At 41.2% G+C, this 21,055-nt stretch overlaps 1 protein-coding gene across 1 annotated transcript; it reads left to right on the forward strand.

The window, feature by feature from the left end:
• Positions 1 to 292: 292 nt before the first annotated feature.
• Positions 293 to 20,355, forward strand: LOC141807970 (voltage-dependent calcium channel gamma-4 subunit-like). The gene is made up of 4 exons (XM_074694196.1): positions 293 to 877; positions 11,999 to 12,082; positions 17,861 to 18,001; positions 18,470 to 20,355. The coding sequence occupies exons 1-4, from the start codon at positions 655 to 657 to the stop codon at positions 19,015 to 19,017; spliced, it is 996 nt and encodes a 331-aa protein (XP_074550297.1). The 5' UTR covers positions 293 to 654; the 3' UTR covers positions 19,018 to 20,355.
• The last annotated feature ends 700 nt before the right edge of the window (positions 20,356 to 21,055 follow it).

Consider the following 21,055-nt stretch of genomic DNA (forward strand, 5'->3'; position numbering starts at 1 on the left):
AAGAAATATTTCAGATCTCAGCTCCTTCAAAGTTGGTTCAGATCTGCGTAATCTCTGCAGAGCTGTCAGATTGAGTGTGCTCATCCTTAAATTGACTGTTTTTACTTTCTGAAGCATTAAAAAAAACTGAATCTTTCATCCTAACTCAAGTTTACAAGAGCCAAGCTTCTGTTGTGTTAGTGTTTGATTATTTTCCTCCTTTCTTTTGTCATTCATCATCCTCCTCCAGCAGCTGCTCTCAGCTCCGCTCCTCATTGGCTTGGCTCCAGCTATGAAAGGTGTGGTCTGAGATGATCGATAGAGCATCCTTTGTTTAACGGATGCAATTTAATATCTCACAGCTCAGAGTAAAGACGGCGCAGCTGTGCGTCTTCTCCTCGGAGCATTCATGGTAAAGCGCTTTTACGCGTTTTCCCACCTGTAGCACACTTTAAGATGCTCAACTCGAAGAAACTCAACAAAAAGCGGAGGTTTTGTGTATATTTGGAGCTTTTTCAGACCTGGTGTTGAGGAAGCAGAGGAGCACTGATCAGGCGCTGAAGGATCGAGACGGAAAACCCGCGAGACGCGAGCTCTCCCTCAGCCCACGGTGATCCCGGGCACCATGCGCTCCCCGCCGTGCGCGTAAGCTGCTGTGGAGGATTATGAGCCGCCATGGCATGGTGTGACCGAGGGGTTCAGACTCTGCTGGCCATCGTGGGGGCCTTTGCCGCCTTCAGTCTGATGACCATCGCCATCGGAACTGACTACTGGCTTTACTCTCGGGCGTACATCTGCAACAGCACGAATGTCACCACGGATGAGACGCAGATGCAAAACAAGAAAGTGAAAGGAGACCTGACGCACTCTGGGCTGTGGAGAATCTGCTGCATCGAAGGTAAAACTCAGTCTTTGAAGTTGTTAAAAATAATCTCCAAACTTTTTTTTTTTATTGCCAGCTTTAAAGAATCAGCTGATCATGCCAGGATCTGGTCTCTTGTAGATCTTTTTTCATTAACATCATCATTTAAATCAGAGTTAAGCAGGTGGGAAGCATTCAAATCATGAACATATGAGCTAATGATGCTGTTGTAGACTCAGTATCTTTTATTTTTGCTAATTCAACACATTAAAACTGCACGATTTGACAAAATCTAAATTGATATCCACTGCTTAACCTCTCCTAAAAGTTAGACTTGCATGACACTGAAGCTTCTGGGTGCTGCGCGCAAACACTGTGTGCGTGCGTAATGCTTCCAGTCTTTCTCGTTCCTTCATAAATTATTCAATTCCTGGCAGAGGAGGAAAAAAAAGCACAAGAATCATTGGATACATCGTGCAACAAAGCGTTGACAAATGTTTTGCATCTGCCACAGAGAAATGACGACGCTTCTCCAGCTGCGCAGAGAGGTGTCGTCCTCCTTTAAGCATCGTATGGTTCGCTTAATTGGCAGTGAGACTGATTAACGCAGAAAGTAACAATCACCCGAGGAGGAACGACTCGCTCCAGGTGATAATTGATGATTCCCTCAGCTGTGGTGCTGCTGCGTGTCCGTGATCCTCATCAGACACGCCTGAGGAGTTTAGGGCTGGGTTGTTGCAGCACGTAGAAGTGTGAGCGACAGCTAAAGTGGAACAAAAACAGGAGAAATCGATTAGACTTTGTTCCTGTTGATTATTAATCAACAGGAACAAAGAAACAGTCTGTTAAAGTGGTCACCAGTGACGTCCTCCTGCAGCCCTGCCTGCTGTGGCGCTGTCCGCTGCTGCTGGTGCTGAAACCTCCACTCTCAAACCTGCTGCTTCTCCAAACAAAAGCCCTGTGTTTTCTGACACCATCCAGTAAACACTGACCAAAAGAAAAGGCTGGCACAGAAAACACTTGAAGCAAATAGGACATCAGACCTCGCCCATCATGCCACTGACTGTCACTCAGGATTATTTACTTTCTTACTTGTAAACAGATGGATTTCTCTGGTATGATTCTGTCTGTCTGTTGTGCCACATTCAGCCTCCAAACTGTTGAAGCATATGCAGCAGAAGGTTGAAAACTATCAGTATTCAAAATAAAGAGGCTTTTAATTACCACACTGAATAGGATGAAGTAAAATGAAAGCAGTAATTCCACTTCTATGTGAGAACATAAATCTATTCACAGCATATAGACTGGAAGCCTCTTTAAAGACAGTTTGCAATCCAACAAAGTTTAGCAGTGAGACACAAGATGAGTCATTTTTCTCTGCTGAAGATGATTTACTGGATTTGTTTTGTAGCAATGGAAGACGCTGCAGCTGGACGGGTAAAGGAAGAGTGATACAGCCCGAGCTAAAGGCTAACAAAGGGGCTAAACTGTTTGTGCTAATGTTCATTCCAACCCACAGTCAGTTATTCTGCAGTGGTCTGTTCAAACTTGAGAGTCTATCAATAAAATGAAGAGTGAGGTTACGTTAGCTCTGATTGGTACAGGAACTGGACTGGTAGGACATAGCTAACCGGGATTCACCAACGTTACATGTTACAGACACATTTTTTACCCCTTTTTGACCGAGTTGGTGCCACCAACAAAGCTCTAGATGCTAAAAACTGGTGCTTAGCAAGAACTAACTCTATGCTGGGCCAGAGCTCAACAGCAACTCCACAGTTTCCGTTCCTGTCCTTCCCATGCTATTCAATCAACCATCACCTTTAATTTGTGGAGCCCTTTACAACACACAAGGTAACAAACATGCTTTCTATTAAAATTAACAGTTAGAAAAAAATGTTTTGAATATTTTTTTTTCTGTGTCTTAAAGTAGATCAAATAAACATAATCTAGAAGTTTCCAAAAAAAAATGTTTATAGATATTTTTGGATTTGTTTCCTTGAGGCAACACTGCGTCATAATAGTCAGTTATGAAAAAAAAGAGATTTCATTATTTATATTTCAACAACACATGGATAATACTTGATGGCCTCAACAGTTTACACTGTCTGCCATAAAAAGTTCAAAAATGTAGTTTTTGTTTTGGGGAAGATTTCCCATCTGAACGTTGGCAACACTGTACCATAGTGGGTGTGGGTTTAAGGTTTAAGGAATTGACCAAGTTGGTTCTTGCAAGAAAGTCTGCAACAAAAGGGATTCTGTCTGACCTCCAGAGAGTCACATGGAAAAACTTTCACACTGTTATTGGTTCCTAATGTTTTTTTTTCTCTTTCTAAAAAGTATTTAATGACAACTCGGATGTATTGTATAAATGTAAAAGGCCAAAAATGGGTATATTGCCTAGAGGCAACAAGGTACCATAGAGGGTTCAAAACACAGTGTGAACGTTTTTTTATTTGACCTTACTTGATTTCGTTGTGTCCTGATGCAACAACATCAGGGCACAACAATTCAAATTCATTAGAACAGTCCAATACAACTACAACGCGCAAGAATGTCTCGCCCAATTACTCTGTGTCACATAGTGGGAGAAAAAAATGGTTTTGCAATACATCCGAATTTTATGCTTGGCAGTATCAAAATTGGGATTCTTTGCCAAAAAAAAAAAACTTTTTTTCATCAAATTCAAATTCTTCATTTCAGTCTTTATGAACTGGATTGGAAAAAAGTTACCACTTTTCTCCAGCAGAGGGTGAAATGTTTCTCTCTGACTCACATGATGTGTATTTTATGGGAAAATATGGCTCCTGGTATAGTCTGTAGACATTATCATCATCATCATTTAACTTTTTTCACATGGTCTGATGTTAAAAAGGCAAACTAAATGTTGCAAAAATCTAAAATATTGAAGAATCGCAATTTACATTGAATTGGAACCCCAAAAATCATAAAACAATTGAATTGCGAGGAAAGAAAATTGTCCCAGCCCTAATGCTAAAAGCCAGTGTTTACTCCATTAATTCTACCACGGAACCCTGAGCTATGGTTCAAGGACCCCACTTTGAGAACCACTGTTACAGAACATCTGATGTCTGCCTCTCCTTTTTCTCACCTAGGAATGGGTACCTTTCACATTTGAAATGTTACTATACAGATGCCCTGTACCTGGCAATCAGTATTGGTAGTCAATGGTACCAATTTTTTTGGTACTTTTGTGTGTGTTTAAGTGGTCATAAATATGTTTTTGTTTGGTAATAAAATCTCTTTTTTTCAATGAAACATTTATTTCTCCATAGAAAAACTTTCAATGCTGTGTCGATGTCCAGTATGAATTTATAAAAGTACCTAATTGGGTACCCATCCCTATCCTCACTGCTTCTATCATTGGAAGTGGAGCTGAAACTGAAAGCAGCACATTATCCTGATCTCTCTCATACACACACTCACACGTTAGCCATGGCTCAATCAAACACCCATTTATTTCATATTCCAGGTAGAGGTGGTCACCTTCAGGGAAAAGAGAGAAACACAGTCCCACCTCTTCTATTAAGGTCAAATGAGTGGTAAAAACACAGGCGCTAACCTTGTAGAGGAAATTAAGCCTGTCTCTTTGTTCCTAACTCATGTCTGTGTGAGTGTTGAGTCTTGTAAAACAAGGGAGAGGTTCACTGGAGGTGAGCGGTGATGGGAAATGAGCTTTTTAGTGAAACAGTTTGGAGTTGTCCAGGAGCCAGCCATGCTGAAATACAACTAGAATTCTCACTTAAGAGTCAAGATGAGTTACTGGAAGAGCCGTAGAGGTACTGAGAGGTTTGACGTGTCCGAGCAGACGCTTTAAACGGACACATTCAGCTGATTTAATGAGAGAAACCCTCGGTTTTCTCCTGATCTGATTGTGTGAGCTCTGTCTGCTCTTTTTGTGGCTTTGTCAGTGTGTGTGTGTGTGTGTGTGTGAGAGTCTGGTGAATGCATTAGTAAGATGTCAAAGGCGTCCTCTGAGAAGCAGAGCCAGGAATGTGATTCTGGGTTGCTGGGGAGGAGGTTGCTATGGTGAAGCTATGCTGAGTAATAAAAGATGGGCTCGGCTCTCGTAGACAGACGGACTCTGGGGAGATTCCTCCCCTACTGCGCTCCCTCGCTTTCTTTCTCCTTCTTTCTCTCTCAGATTTGTTCAATCTTTCAAAACATTCGTGTTTCTTTTGCTTCTTGTGTCACTCTTTGCACTTTATCCTCGACCAATTAGACGTCACAGAATCATCAAATTTCACCAAAACACTGCTCATATTCACTCGATACCCACTCTGAAACGTTCTGTATGGAGAGATTTCTCAGTAACAGTGCCTCTGCATTGATCGAGCATGTTTGTAGCATTAAAAATGCAAAAGAATGGGAGAGTGGAAAGCTGGATGAAGGCAGAGGAGTGGGTAATAGAGACAGTGGTGAGAAATGTAAATGCAGACGATGAGAGTTAAAAGAGACTGACAGAGCGGGGCTGGGAGAACAGTGAGTTATTGTTGGAGATGTTTCATCACTTTGCTTTCATTTCAGCGGGCTCACATCTTAATCCACAAATTAAATGTGTTGCTCGAAGAAGCAGGGATGATCTCCAGCTTGATCCTCCTGCTGTGTAAGATGCTTGACTGTGATTGGTCAAGAAAGCATCAAACATACAAGTTGTGATGAGAACCATCATGTTGACACATCTTTAACAAAGAGCTGATGCCAAAGTCAACTTTTCAGCAACAAATATCACACAGCTCCCTGTGTGCGTCTGTGTGACCTCAGTCAGAGAGGATCTCATGCAGCGCCTTTGGATCAAACCAACTCCAGGGACAGGGGTGGATACTTTGAGGTTTCAATCAATCAATCAATCTATCAAAGTCATCATGTGAGTCATAAAACATGTCACCACATAACTTTGTATTAAAATCCAGTCTGAAAAAATATGTTAAGCCGGGCTTTGAAAAGGCCAAAGTCGGTAATGATGTGTATGTTGGGGGGGGGGGGGGGGGGGGGGGGGGTGTCTGGGTCCAACGAATGAAAAAGCTCTATTACCCCAGCTAATGTGAAGACCTTAACTCCCTGTTGGGGTTTCGAACAGAGAGAAGCTCAGTCAAATAAATAGGCACAAGGCCATTAAGGGCTTTAAAAACAAAAAGTAAATTTTAAAATCTATCCTAGCAGAAAATGGAAGCCGATGGAGGGAAAAGAGGGCTGGGGTGATGTGTTGGCGCTGATTTTATTATTGAGGTTTTCTATTGTGCACTCGGAAACTCCACACGCATTTACTCTGTTAAAGAATAGAATAGAATAGATAGCAGCATTTAAGAAAACAAAAGTAAGAAAGAGTATAGAAAGTGCAAAAAGGTCCATAAGAAATTAAATGACGACTCCCCGTCCACCACTCGTCCACCACTCTCCAGCCCAGCCAGTCTCCACCTCCACAGGGTCCAGGACTGAGCCTCCCCAGAAGTCTGTTCAGTCTCTGTCTCCTGGATCCTGTCTGCTCACAGCAGGCGAAGCTCCTCCGATGTGGGGCCGGCGTCCGATGTCAGCTCCGTCAGCCACGTCCGTGAACAGCACGATGCCGCTGGGTTAGCACGGCTAGCTCGTCCATCCCCCGGGGCTAGATCCCACGTTCCCAACAACGATGGATGGAAGGACAGGTCCACGTCGTCACCTCCCAGCTCACACCCGAGAACCAGCACGTGGTCCTCACCTCCTCCTCCTCAGCTCGAGGGAAATCATCAAGCCCTACACTTGTTAGCATTGGCATGCTACAGGCTGCTAACAGCTGAGTTCGCATGTAAACAATGCAGCCATGGTTACATGTAGGATCTCCAGACAAACACAGGAGAAAAAGTAGTAAAAATATCACTGAAGCCACAAAAAGTTTGGTGTCCATGACCGACAATGAACCATACAAAGTGATGATCCACTCCAAATACAAAGATGACGAAAAAGAGACGAAAGAAATTACAAGAAACGGACAAAGACGAGAGAGCTGCTGCAACAGGCAGCTACTTGGGTAGCGCCTAGCAACGGAACAAGGGTCGCCAAACTTTCTCTTTGTTTACCTGATTGACTCACTGATAACAGCTGTTTGTGTATTCTTGCAATAGAATCTAAATTTTTCTAGCTAAAAACATTTTTCTCAGGCCATGTCCACACATAATTTCAAAAACGAGTATCCCCCCCTCGTTCTTTTTAAAAAATACTTTCGTCCACGCGCAGCAGGCAAATCCACCGGTGAGTGCAGCTTCAAGCACACCAAACCCATAATGGGCAGTTTTTTCCTGACGTAAAACCCATACCAGCCAATCTGAATGAGCCCCCGTCATTCAACTGTGGCGTTTAAAAACTCTGTCTATACCGGTGTTCACATGAAACCATGAAACCAGAGTTTTCCAAAATCTTCACTTTGGCCAGAGTTTTCAGAAAATATCGTTTTGAGTGACATAAAGCTGTGGTTTCGTGTGGACGACAGGTGTAAACGCATAAAAATATATGCGGTTTCCCAAATACCTGGCTACGTGTGGACATGGCCTTGGTTTTCTCTCGGGCCCTCCTCACACGAGGACGGCCCCGTATTGTCTTGGCGTCGGCATCAAAACTGGTGTTGTTCATGCTCTCTGAGAAAATGTTGATATAATAGTGGAAGCAATATTTGTAGCTGCTGGAACAATATCAGAATCAGTCCGCCTGCCGCCATTGTTGTTGTTGTGTGTGACAACGTGGGTAGGGGGCGGGGAGTAGGAGGGGTGCTATGAGGTCACCGTCTTTTCCGGACTTATCTGTTTATACCAAGTACGGCATGAAGACCAATACGCAGAAATCCACCTGCAGACCCGTTTTCAAAAAAGATGCGGAGTCATGGACAAATACGCGTCTCTGTGTGTCAAAATCACCGGATCGATAGTTTATTTTACCGAAGTCATAGAAATTTGTACTCATGTAAAGCCCACCTTAGTCACACAGTCACTGCTCGCCAGGTTAATTACTGTTTGAGTGGTAGACGCGTGCAGTTTGTATTTATTTGATTGGGCTTTCCAGGAGCTTTCCTTTAATTATGACATAATCTGCACCTGCCTCTCTTACGGTGTAATTAGTTAACTGGACAACTATTTGCAGTCGTGCATGCGTGCATGATGCTGCATCCAAACAGGCCGTTTCTAATACAGAACGTTAGGACTAATGGTACCGTTTGTTGAATGACTGCATATGCATACATACATACAACTCTGGTCCTGTCCCAATTTAACTCAATTTTGGATGTCTTATTTTTGAACCGCCTCAGAAATTCTTAACCATCAAATTGCACCAAATCCCCTGACCACTATTTTTGGCATGTTTCCATATAGTCAAGGCAAAAGTTTTAGTTTTAGCCCATTTCTCTCTGGTTGCTTGTCTTCCTACCAGTGTATTCACTATTCTCCAAGGTATCTCTTCGTCAGTTTTGGTAATCTGTTAGTTTATGGACAGGGAAACCAACAAAAGAATATACAAAAATTAATACAAAACAGAAACAAGGCCTTTGGGGTCTGAAAAGTGGAGTAGAGGTGTCACCCTCCACAGCCACCAACTTAATCTACCAAAGGAGTAGACAAACTAAAGAAAAAAAGCCTCAAACAAAAGTGGAGTCACAACACTCTCAACACACACACTCCCAAACCACTCATCCCACAAACTAAGAGAAACCAACTGAAGGTGTTGGCTCTTTGGTGTCACACACCAACTGAGGTAAAGATCCTTCTTTTATAGACTCCCCCTGGCTGATGAGCAGCAGCTGGGTGCACTGAGGACAGGTGAGCTGAGTGAGAGCTCGTTAGGTCTCAAGCTACCCCCATACGAATCAGGCTGCAAAGTTTGTTTTGCTAGTGTGGCAGTGGTTATATTGATATGGATTTTCTTACATTAAGGACAAAGTAGGACCAGAACTTCAAAGTGTTTGATGCAGCAAGGAAACAACATATCCCTCTCTCAAAGATAAACCTGTCAGGTACTTTCATAGATGACCTCAAGACCCAAGGACATCACAAAAAGTGTCTTAACATTTAAAAAATCTGAGATGCTGAAAAGTTTTCCTCATTTTGGGTAAAGGCTTCTTATTAGGGGATGATGTCATGCTACCTGCTTCCAAGCCCCACCCTCTTCCTCTGTTTGCTAATCACCTGTTAGTATTTAAACCTGTCAGTTTCAGATATTGTTGGCAGTTTGTTTATGCCTCTGTCTCCATCAGTCCAGCCTCTGTACATCTTGTCCTTTCTTGGATTCTGGATTTTGTCTGTTGTCTTTGGACTCCTGCCTGGTTGAGCTGATTTATTTATTTGGAGCAGGCTGTACCCTGTTAGATGTGTTAATAAAAGTATTGTTTTTTCCTTACTCCTGCCTTGATATGAGTAGTTGCAGCACATTTTGCTTCTGCTAGTTGACACTACAGACCATACAGTGACAGAAAACTGCTAGCTTCTGTTAGCACCATATTGGCAAACAATGTGCCAAAACTTTGGTTAAGGTGAGGATGCTATTTTGGCAGGCTAAATAACAAATATTTCAAACTCTAGGGTAAAGGTCGCCATGAAGAAACTTAAACTCTTAACAGTGGTGATGATGTCAGCAGAGTAAGAGTTGTGATAGTTTATTTTTAAAGGTATGTCAACCACAGAGCTGAATACTGAATGTTTAGTCTCCAATCCAGACTAGACTGCTTTTAAAAAATGTATCCATAAATAATTTTAAATCAATAAAATAACTTTCTAGTTTTTTTTTTTTTTTTTCGAATGTTTTTTTTTTTTTTTTTTTTTTTTTGTTATTTGAAAAACAAATGCTTCACATTGGTGTGTCAAAGGCGGTATCATTTCAAAGTCTCCCCGCAAGGAGCTAACATGAGTTGCAGAAGATACAACAGGAGCACCCTTTATAGCCCAACATATCCCATAATTCTTTGTGCACCACCTAATTAAAATTGACTAGCTAATGTTAAATGATAATATTGAGTTTCTACACAATAACAAGTTGAATTGAATGAATGAATTATGAATTGTATGCTTAAAAAAAAAAAAGACTGTTTCTTTTGATTATTTTGGAAATGATGGTGGTGGTCATTTTATCTACGTGATGCTAGCAGTGCCAGTTAGATCCTCACATTAGCCAGCTAGCTAACGTTTGAGGACGTAAACAGGGAAACCTCTGTAGAAGACCAGAATTCTGTCCAGCCTCTGTGGTCTGTGCGGGCCCCTCCAGAATAGAATAGAACTTTATTGTCATTGTAACAAGTACAACAAAATTGAAGTCAGAGCAGCAATCAAGAAAACAAAAGTAAGAAAGTGTATAGAAAGTGCAAAAATCTCCATAAGAAAATAGATGCTGACAGCTTGTCCATCATTGTCCACTTCAGCCAGCCTCCACCTCCACAGGGTCCAGGACTGAGCCTCCCCAGCAGTCTGTTCAGTCTCTGTCTCCTGGATCCTGTCTGCTCACAGCAGGTGAAGCTCTTCCAATGTGGTGTTGGTTTTTGGTGTTAGCTCCGTTAGCCATGTCTGTGAATAGCATGATGCTACTCTGCCCTCTGGTATGCCCTCTGTTGCTGGGTTAGCACAGCTAGCTCGTCCATCTTATTGAAGATAGATCTTACGTTCTCAATAACGATGGATGGAAGGACAGGTCCATGTCGTCACTTCTTAGCTCACACCTGAGAACCAGCACGTCGTCCTCACCTCCTTCTCCTCACCTTGTGGGGAAACATCTGGCCTAGCACCAGTTAGCATTGACATGCTACAGGCTGCTAACAGCTGAGTTGACATGTAAACAATGCAGTCATGGTTACATGTAGGATCTCCAGACAAACACAGGAGAAAAAGTAGTAAAAATATCACTGAAGACAAAATCAGTTGGGTTTCCACGACCAACAAATGAGCCATACAAAGTAATGATCCACTCCAAATACAAAGATTACGAAAAAGAGACAAAAAATTACAAGAAACTGAAGTCTAGCAACTCTTTTTTAAAAAAGCAAAAAATCTAGCAACTTTCCTGGTGTTATTGAAGATTTTGGAGACCCTGACATAAATTGGTGACAGGCCCTCTGACTGTTTCTCAACGAGCAACGCTGTGGGCCCGTACCCCTTCCTAAAGAACTCATAATCTGCATTTCCATTACACCCAGAATTGCACAAAACCTAAATATTGCAATAAAAATATGATAATGGACACACCAAATTAAAAAAAAAAGAAAACTCAAATTTCAATAAAAACTTTTGAGCTCTCATGCGTGGTTTTTCAGAAGTTTCGATTTCTAAGTTTATAGCAAGTGCAATGGAAACACCTTTTTCTGCAAAAGCATGCTGTGTTGTCATGACAACACATCCCCCTCACCTCCTCCTCCTCCTTTGTACTGTATTGAAACTTCAGAAACATCACTTTAATTTTTTGCAAAAAGGTGAAGTGGAAACGCAGCTAATGACAGCCAAGTTCCTGTAAGTTACTCTTAGCACCTTTTAGTTCTACCAATAGCTACTTTCATTAGCAACGTGGCTAATTAGGCCATGCCGTCTGAAGGCTGCAGCTAATGTAGAGTTTGTAGGTAGATATGAGGAATCAAACCCAGACAGGGTGTGAAAAGCTCCTGATGTAAAGCACAAGAAGTGTTTCTAGTTCATGTAATTTAAGTTACAGGTGTGTTTAAAGCTCCAGAGCTATGAATAAAGAAATCTCTGGATGCTGCTGCAGAATCATCCGCCTGACTGCTTAATTCAAAGTCGAACCTTTCAATATTCATAACGCCCAAATGTTTTATTCTCTTAAAAGTGGAGAAAAGATTTTTCTGTGTGAAGAGAAGAGACTGGGTCTCTGAATAGAAGGTGCCCGAGGGGTTGAGATCCACAGCAGCCTGTCCTCAAACACTTTCTGACATGGTTAGAGGGGAAAACAATACAGCTCAGCGCTGCTTTAGAAAGTCTTCACCAAGATGAGACTCATGGATTATCATTCAGGTTGTGTATTGACTCAGGAGGTCAGCACATTCCACCTTTTGTGCCCTCTGATTATAGCTTAGAGGCTCTGGGCTGGTGGTAAAAGGTGTAGTATCTCTCTTTAACAGCTGTCACACGCTGTTTTACCCATCAGTCACGCTCACTCTGCTGTTTGGCTTTTCCGCAGGTATCAACAAAGGAAGCTGTTTTCGCATCAATCACTTTCCGGAGGATAACGACTACGACACAGACAGCTCTGAATACATCTTACGTAAGTCTCTACATTCATCTCCTCTTTTTTTTTCTTCATGGGGTGATGGAGTTATCACCCTCTCCCTTAACGGGTCATGACATCTTCATCTTTCCCCCATAAAAGCCCAGAGTCATGACACTTATTGGAGCTTGAGAGACGATAAAGGGATGTTCTGTGCCAGTGAGTAATTAGGAAACATGTCGTTAGCCACCTTAGGAGCAGGATCTGACCCTGGTAACGTGACGAGGACAGTGGCTACACCAGTGATTATCCGAGTTATTACAGCTCCTTCAGTCTTTCCATCTTGCATGAGATGTCTTATCAGCTCATAACACATTCTGTCTGTAGCTCCATGTCCTCTGGCCCACAGCAGCTCTTCCAGTCTATTCTGGTGTCTGTATTGATCACTTTCAACACACTCATGGAAATTAAATCTTCCTCTCACTGTGTGTCGTGGGAATACAGAAGTGTCTCCTGATTGCATTTCTTTTTTAATGTGATGAACTCAAGGCTAGTTCTAAAAGCTATTTTTAAAACACTGGTATTACCATTTAGGCTTGTAACGCTGAAATCTTTCTTTCTTATTATAACCATTTGTTTATTAAATAACTCAAAACCAAAGTCAGGGGCCAATAGGAATGGGTACCAAATTAGGTACTTTTAAGGTACTGACCAAATTATGTTAAAAGTACCTGGTACCAATTCATGTAAAGTCAAAAGGTACCTAAACGCATCCCTGTAACTCGAGGTAGACCGATATATCGGCCGGCCGATATATCGGGCCGATATTTGGACATTTGTCTCTATCGGCCATCGGCCGTATTTTCTTTTAAAAAGCCGATTTTTGATCCGTTGTATAAAATGACACAATTTTTGATCAGGCACAAAAAAGATGAGCACCTCAAACTTGTGGAACCACTTGGATACATTACATACTTTTGTTCAAATTATATTAATAAGTTTAAATTTCTTTTTTGACATTTTAAGAAGAGTGTGAATGTTTACTACTGCTTGTTACATTGTGTGTTTACTCAGACAAAATATTTCATTGTTTTGAAACCTGAATAAATGTTCAGAGGACTGGACACGACTTGTTCTAATAGATTTCTTTTAGTTGCTTAGAAATTGCTGCGTTTCACAAAAATGTGATAAATATATATTTATTTAACAATCGGCCTGAATATCAAATTGGAAAAATCGGCTATGCATATCGGCATCGGCTGCCCAAATTTGGAAAGCATCGGCATCGGCCCCCAAAAAACCCATATCGGTCGACCTCTATTTGTAACTGTAAGGGAGTGGAAGAGTAGGTGATTTTCCATACTGGACATGAACACAACATTGTAAGGTTGTGTATAATGAAGAAAAAATATGGTAAATTGAAAAAAGTATTATTTTATTATTAAACAAACTGATATATTTTACAACATAAATGCAAAAAGGTACCAAAAATTGGTACCGTTGAGCACCGGTACTGATTGCTAGGTACCAGGCATTGGTATCACATCATATCAAATGTGAAAGGTACCCATCCCTAGGGACCAACCACCTACTCAGGCGAGACTGCACAGGTTGAGGAAAACACGCCCATTCTCCTTATTAACAGATGACTCTATGAGACAGGCCAGAAACATGGTGCTTTGCTGTTAAGCTGCAGTGTTCAGAATCCAGTAAAGAGCAGATTTATCTGCATCCAAAAGTAAAAGACTGAGAAAACCCGAAGAGGCATATTTAAAATCTTTAAACATTTAATTTCATGAACATTGGTAGCTTTAGATAAGACGTGGCTGAACACTAATGTTATCTGCTGACTATTGGACTCAAGTGAAAATTGCAAATTCGACAACCTGTGACTCGACTTGACTTGAGGGTAAAAAACTTGAGACTTGACTTGAAAGACAATGACTTCAGACTCAACTCGATTGATTGATTGTTGGAGACAGGTGTGTAGCGAGATCAGAAGCACGTAAGCAACCAATGGGCACACACATCATATTGTAGCTGTTAAATGATAATGGGGACCGCCCCCGAGCCTGTAGCCAGTTCAGCTGCTCCAAAAGTAGGAACGCGCAATGCAAGATATGCGACACTAAAAGAAAAAGAGGGAACAACGTCCAACTTCATCCACCATTTAAAGACTGCACACAAAGGCTGTGTCTGAAATGGCATACTAACGTACCACTCATACGAGCCCCGTATTTATAAACGTAAATACAGAATGAGATGACAAGATGAGAAGCAACTAAAATGGACTTAGCTCTACAGGGAAACCTAAACGTAAGTACAAAGAAATAAAGTGCCTGAGGCGACGGATGGATCGTCTTCATTGTCTGCGAGCAGTAAACATTTTTTACTTTTTTGAAGAGAGATGAATTCGTCTTGAGACCGGTGTTAGCTAAAAATCATCCACTAGCGAACTTCCCGTTTTCAAAATAAAAGCATCTTTTATTATCTCCTTTAAGTTCTTTAACGCTTTTGTAAATTGGGCTCTTGTTTTGGACCGGACCGGAAGTTTCTTCGATAGCATATTGGCGCTCTTAACAGAATGTCCGAAATGTCGAAATTAAATTTGTATCCGTGCGTTTTGTGGCCCAAATGACCACATTTTGGTTTTCTACGTGATGACTTTCTCGCCTACAATGTTCTTAAAACTTTCAAATGTGGCGAATCAACTGAGATATTTGATAGCCTGGTGTGCTTCCATAGACTTATGTGTGCTTCCAATTTTTGTCGTCGGAGGTTTTGAAATGCATCATGGGAAACCGAGTAGTATACTACAGTGTAAACGGTTGGCACTCTAATCATACTTATAGTATGTAGTATACAGTATATACACAACGACCATGTAGTATGTAGTATGTTAGTATGCCATTTCGGACACAGCCATTGTCAAGGAAGTGAAACCAAGCTAACACTATTAGAAGTGTGTGAGCATGTGCAGGTGTGTGTGTGTGTGTTGGTGATATGTTTGTCGATCGCGTCTTAAACATTGTTGCTAATAATAAGACAAACAATTTCACTCACCACTGTCACTAACATTGATATGGGCTACTGTAGCCTCTGAGACTGCATCAATGATATCCATCCATGGCTGCAAGCCCCGTCCTCCAACACTTTATCACTCTTCATAACAAACATCCAGTCGTGACTTGTCAGCAGAGGAAATAACTCCCACTCAAAAACTTTGTTACTTCTCATTTAGCCTCTGATAAGTTTTTCCTCTAGCTATAGTTTCATTTAGTCCACTCTGTTATTCTTTTGGAAGGTGAACAAAGGACCCTTTGCCAGCAAAACAAATGCACGTGGTCAGGCACCATAGGGAGCTAAATTTGTGCCTGATGATAAATGACATATTAATATAATTATACCTCTCCATTATGATATTAAATTATATGGTTTAATCCATGCAGAGCTGCTGACTAATCTGATGGTATTTTTTGACATTTACTTGAAGAAGGTAAGGTTTCTCTCCTCACGATGTAAACCTGAGATATAACCACTGACTCAACTCAACAACCTCTGTGACTTGACTTGACTTGTCCACAACAGAAAAACTTGAAACTTGCTTCAGACTTGGACCAGATGACTTCCTACTTGCTTGGGACTTAGATCAGAGGGACTCATTCAATTGTCTGGTTAGCTGTTGCCTTGTTTATTCTTCTATGTTGCCTCTATCTACGCCGCTGTGGCCAACGTAGTGGTGAGCGCCAAAGCATGTGACGAATTTTGGAAAGATGGACCAACCTGGTTAAATAAAGTTTAAATAACATTTGAATACTGAATGAATGAACGCCAGTTAGAGGTAGGGTCTGCAGGAATTTTGCTACTTGTTGGAAAACACAACATTCAAACTGGGCTCCCCACACATACACTAGCCCAGCAACCACGTGATTTGGCGTGTTAGCACGAGCTAATCTTGGGTATTTGACACATACTTAGTTAGCAGAAAGCTAACTCACATCAGTCTTCATCCCCTTGCTGCTCTCCAAGTGCTCGAAAGCGAGTGAAAGTGGAACCAAGCTTCACCCTTGTTTAGTGAAAAGTTTTATCTGTTTTGCGTTCGGTTGTGTTTTTCTGTCTCTGTGCTACGTCCGCTATTGTAGCCACTCTGGATAGCTCCTTCCATTGGTGAATCATCACTCATGTGACGTTTCCTTTCCACCCAGAAACGTCCCAATCAAGGTTATAATAGTTAACTAAAACTAAACTAAAAACAAAAACTAAAATTTAAAATACATTGCAGTTTACTCAAAGTAATAAAAACTAGAAAAGAAAACAAAAACGATAAGTAAACTAAAACTGTATCTTGTGTTCACAAAACTAACTGAAACTAACTAAAATGATAGATAAAATTCCCTTGGTTATAGTTTTTGACAATATTAACAGCCTTTAGGTTTTAAATTAATACGACACATTTTCCCAACCAATTTTAGACAGTTTTCGGCAGTTGTCAGCGCCGTACGGCACCATCACAGCGGCGTACTGGGACGTGCTTGTTTACTGCACTGACTGGCTGTGTGCTGTGCTGCAACAAAACGTAGTGGAGCAATGAATTAGAGCATCTGTAATAGTTTAATTGTTACAGAGTCCAAATTTTTATCTATTGAAAGCTCTTTTTTTTTTTTTTTAATATAATTTATCTTAATATTTTTTTATGTAATTTATATTAACATTATTTTATATAATTTATGTTTATATTTTTTATACTAAGTTTATATTATTTTCATGTGTTTAAGGCAGCAGCCAACAGCTCAGTATCAGCATTGACTGAGCAGTGAGCACTATGTTGGACTTGAAAATAAACAGCATTACAAAATATTTAATCTGACCTTTTTGAATCCTGCACCTGGTTAAAAAGGTATGAAAAACTAAAACTAAACTAAAACCAAGCCTTGTTGCAAAAATCAAAACTAAATAAAAACTAGAATACCCGCTCTAAAACTAATTAAAACTAAACTATAATGGAAAATGAAATGTCAAAACTAACGAAAACAAAACTATAATGACAAATCCAAAACTGTTATAACCTTGATCCCAATACAACCAAAACATCAACATACAGGCAGAGGAGGGGATTGAGGCAGACACAGACACTGACACAAATGTATAGAAGCCCATAGGAGACGATTGAGCAGGACTATTCCTGTGAAAGTTGACCTTAATTTTTTTTTTAGGAAAATCCTCCATACGCTACCTTCAAGTTACAACAGCTACTGTTAGCATTAGCCTAATACCTGAATAAATTTAACATCAATGAGCTGAAAGTCCTGTAATCTAACCGATAGCATTTTGTTAGGTAACTTTAGCTTGATAGGACAAAGTTAAACCAGAGCTCCTCACCTCTTCCATTACATCAGAGGACAAGTGACTATGTGTCAAGAGAGCGGCGCCCGGCAGGCAACTGAAGCTGCACTGATTGATCACTATTATACATCATTCTTCACAAACACCTGACAGAAGTATCCTCCTAATTTGGCGGCCCATTTAGGCTTCAAGATTTCTCATCTCTCCCTCCACTCTGTCACTGCCACCCAGCATCCACCTGCAGGCTCCGGCTGAGCGGTTCAAGACATTATCTCATCACTCCTTGAAATTCTGTATGGGCGATAAATCTGTGGGGAGTGGTGAGGTCAGAGACTGAATGTACTCCTGATGCAGTGGATATTTCACAGTACTGAAACATGAGTAGTCTCTCTGAAGGGAAGAAGCTAAAAGTGATGTAAAACTTGAAGTAAGTGACTTGGAATTAGGGTGTTTGTATTTATTTTACCACCTCTCTCCGTCTCCGACAAACAGGTCTGGTTCGTGCGTCAAGCCTCTTCCCCATCCTCAGTAATGTTCTGTTGATGTTGGGTGGACTGTGTGTCGGGGTTGGACGCATCTACAGCAGCAGAAATAACATCCTGCTCAGCGCCGGCATCCTGTTTGTGTTTGCAGGTAGGCTGAGACTGACAGGTACATTCTGATTCACACAAACTGGGATCACAACAAATCCACGAGACAGAGACAAAACTGTTGGTGCCAGGCTTGGTTTCCTTTAATTACTCTCACTTTTACAAAAATCTGTCTTTCCCCCTGTAACACATGACAAAAAGTAAATGTTTTGCACTCCTGGCACATCCTTTCTTCCTGAATTTTCTCTCTTACTAAATATGTTGATAACTATGCAAACAAGATTGTCAGAAGGTGTTTTCAGGCTGCTTTTCCTTGGAAGTAATAATATATGAGCCCTGAGGAACACCAGCGGTGAAATGTCTGGGATTTGAGTGTTTAGAGTTGGGTAAACTGAAAGCAGTCAGAAAGGTATGTTTTAAGAGTTAAGAGACACCAAATTTATTCTGAGAAGGAGAGACAAAATGTTTGTCCTTCATTTCCTCCTCATTCATTCATATTTGCTCTTTCCAGGCTTGAGCAACATCATCGGGATCATCGTCTACATCTCGAGCAACGCCGGAGATCCCAGCGACAAGAAAAGCGAGGACAAGAAGAACCAGTACAACTACGGCTGGTCCTTTTACTTCGGCGCTCTCTCCTTCATCGTGGCGGAATCTGTGGGCGTCCTCGCCGTCAACATCTACATCGAAAAAAACAAAGAGACACGCCTCCGGACTCGACATGACTTCATCAAAACCACCTCCTCTACTTCGCCGTATTCTCGCATCCCCAGTTACCGCTACCGGCGAAGGCGCTCACGCTCCAGTTCGAGGTCGTCCGAACCGTCCAGAGAGCCTTCTCCGGTGAGGCTCAAGCTGGGCGGGGGAAGCGGCGGGGGATTGGGGATGGGTTTGCCTATGGGGGATATATCACTCTACGCCCTGAGCAGGGACCCCTTGAAGGGCGCGAGCGCTGCAGGACCTTACAGTCCAGAGAGGGACTCTGGGTTTTTACAAGTTCACAACTGCTTCCAGAAAGATCTGAAAGACGGAGTGAACAGGAGGACCACACCTGTATGAGGTCAGGTGTTTACTTCTGTGTGTAACAGTTAGATTAAAGGAACACATCCCAGTTATCGTACCGCTGATGGAAAAGGAAATTCCTCCCTTGGACGGCTGAAAAGGTCGAGGCTCGGGATTGTTTTCCTCTCTGAAACAGGACATTGACAATTTGTGTTTCATGTGGAGGAAGATGAAAAGTGAAAACAAGTTTTTTTCATGACTCTCCTCCCTAGTATCTTGTAAAACGTTGATGCAGTCTTTTTGTAGCAATATTTAAAGAGTATACTGAAATTTGTTTGTCTCCATCTTTTGCTGCCAAACTCTCAATACAGGAGTTTCTGTTGGTTAAGACTTTCCCAATAAAAAGATTTCCCATGTAATACGATAAAAACTGAACTATTAAACATCAGGTACTGTTTTTATTTTATTTTTTATTCTTAGGCAAGAAAGGTCTTCAGATTTGTCTGCTGAAGTTGGGTGATTTACATGTTTGATGGTTGTTATTGTATTTCTTTATAATGCAACACAACTGGTGCTAACTAAATCTAAAGTTTTAGGTTTAAGCTGCCGTTTATCGTTTCTCAGTAACGCCCCTTGACTTTGTAAATCCATCCTGTGGAAATGAGTCTCTGTGGATATCTATGAACTGAAGTGACACAGTATCGTCAGTATTTTCCAGTATTCTGTGTGATTTATCAGCGTGAAGAGTTTTTTTTTTTTGTACAGCCCGTCTGCTTTGCTCTCCATCGGCTCAGGGATGATGTGTGGATCTACTTTTAGACATGCAGAGCATGAGAGAGACGTTTTAATGTTGTGTTTTTTTCTTACCTAAGCTTGACTGTTACAGTTGATGTGTGAAAAATAGGTGAGATCACAATGTAGGTGTTGCTGTTAATTAACATGATGTGTATTTACAGCGTGTGTGTGGAGAGTTTTTTTTTTTTTTTTTACGGTGTATTTAATCACACTTTGTCCCAGGTGACTGCACAACTCATCTCTATATTTGCTCTTCTTGCCCCTTGTGATTTAGAATTGTTTACAAAAGTATCATTTCCTAAAATCTGAACTAAGAAACAAAGAGTAGGTATCACTATGGAGTGACCTTTAAATAAAAGAATAAAAAAGTAAGATTGGCATGAGGAAGAGAACTTCAGTGGCTAAATGGTTTGGAGGTATTACCCATAATTCACCAGCAAGTCTAACCACCACACTTTTAAAATTCCATTGAACAACGACAGATTTTGGTTTAAGAAGATAGAAAAAACCTGAAGATGCTTAATCATAATTCTTAGGCCATGTCCACACGCAGCCGGGTATTTTCAAAAACGATATTCCACCCCCCACCCCCTTCGTTTTAAAAATACTTTAGTCCACAAACAGCGGGCAAATCCAGTGAGAAATTCGGTGAGTGCGGCTTGAGACATGCCAAACCCATTGTTTTTCAGACCAATCACATCAAATCAGAATGAGTCCCGTCATTCAGCTGTTACGTTTGTTTAGTTTAGTTTGGTCACTTCGAACATGAAATCTCACAATCACCAAAGTAAGAAAGTGCAAGCAAACAAGTGTTACATTAGTGCTCGCATTAACCCCAAACAATCAACAAAATAAAAAGACAGTATGAAAGAACAAGACTGAAAAAGGTGTAGGCTGAAGCCTTTGCTTATTATGCCTACCCTTTTTCTAAAGGTTTGAGAACCGAAAACTCTGTTCACCAGCATCTACACAAAACCATGAAACCAGAGTTTTTAAAAATCTTCATTTTGGCTGGAGTTTTCAGAAAACACCATTTTTAGTGGCGAAAACCTGCAGTTTCATGTGGATGACAGGCGTAAACGTATAAAAATATATGCAGTTTCCCAAATACCTGACTACTTGTAGACATGGCCTTGGTCTCATCGTCATCCCTGAAGGAGTAGTGATTGTTAAACTAAGGCTGGTATCTCATCATTTTCTGGTACTGGCTGATACCAAAGGCCAGGTATCAGTATAGCCGCGTTTCCACCAAGCAGTCCGGGTCGGTTCGTCTCGGTACGGTGCGCTTTTAGCGGCGTTT

This window comes from Halichoeres trimaculatus, unplaced genomic scaffold (assembly GCF_033239565.1).
Source record: "Halichoeres trimaculatus isolate MK-OKI-2021-1 unplaced genomic scaffold, fHalTri1.1 fHalTri1_scaffold_2, whole genome shotgun sequence".
NCBI lineage: Eukaryota > Metazoa > Chordata > Actinopteri > Labriformes > Labridae > Halichoeres > Halichoeres trimaculatus.

Coding starts and splice junctions, on each gene's coding strand:
- LOC141807970 (XM_074694196.1), top strand. CDS start 655: ATGGCATGGTGTGACCGAGGGGTTCAGACTCTGCTGGCCATCGTGGGG. Junction 12,083..17,860: donor CAGCTCTGAATACATCTTAC/GTAAGTCTCTAC, acceptor TCCGACAAACAG/GTCTGGTTCGTGCGTCAAGC. Junction 18,002..18,469: donor CATCCTGTTTGTGTTTGCAG/GTAGGCTGAGAC, acceptor TGCTCTTTCCAG/GCTTGAGCAACATCATCGGG.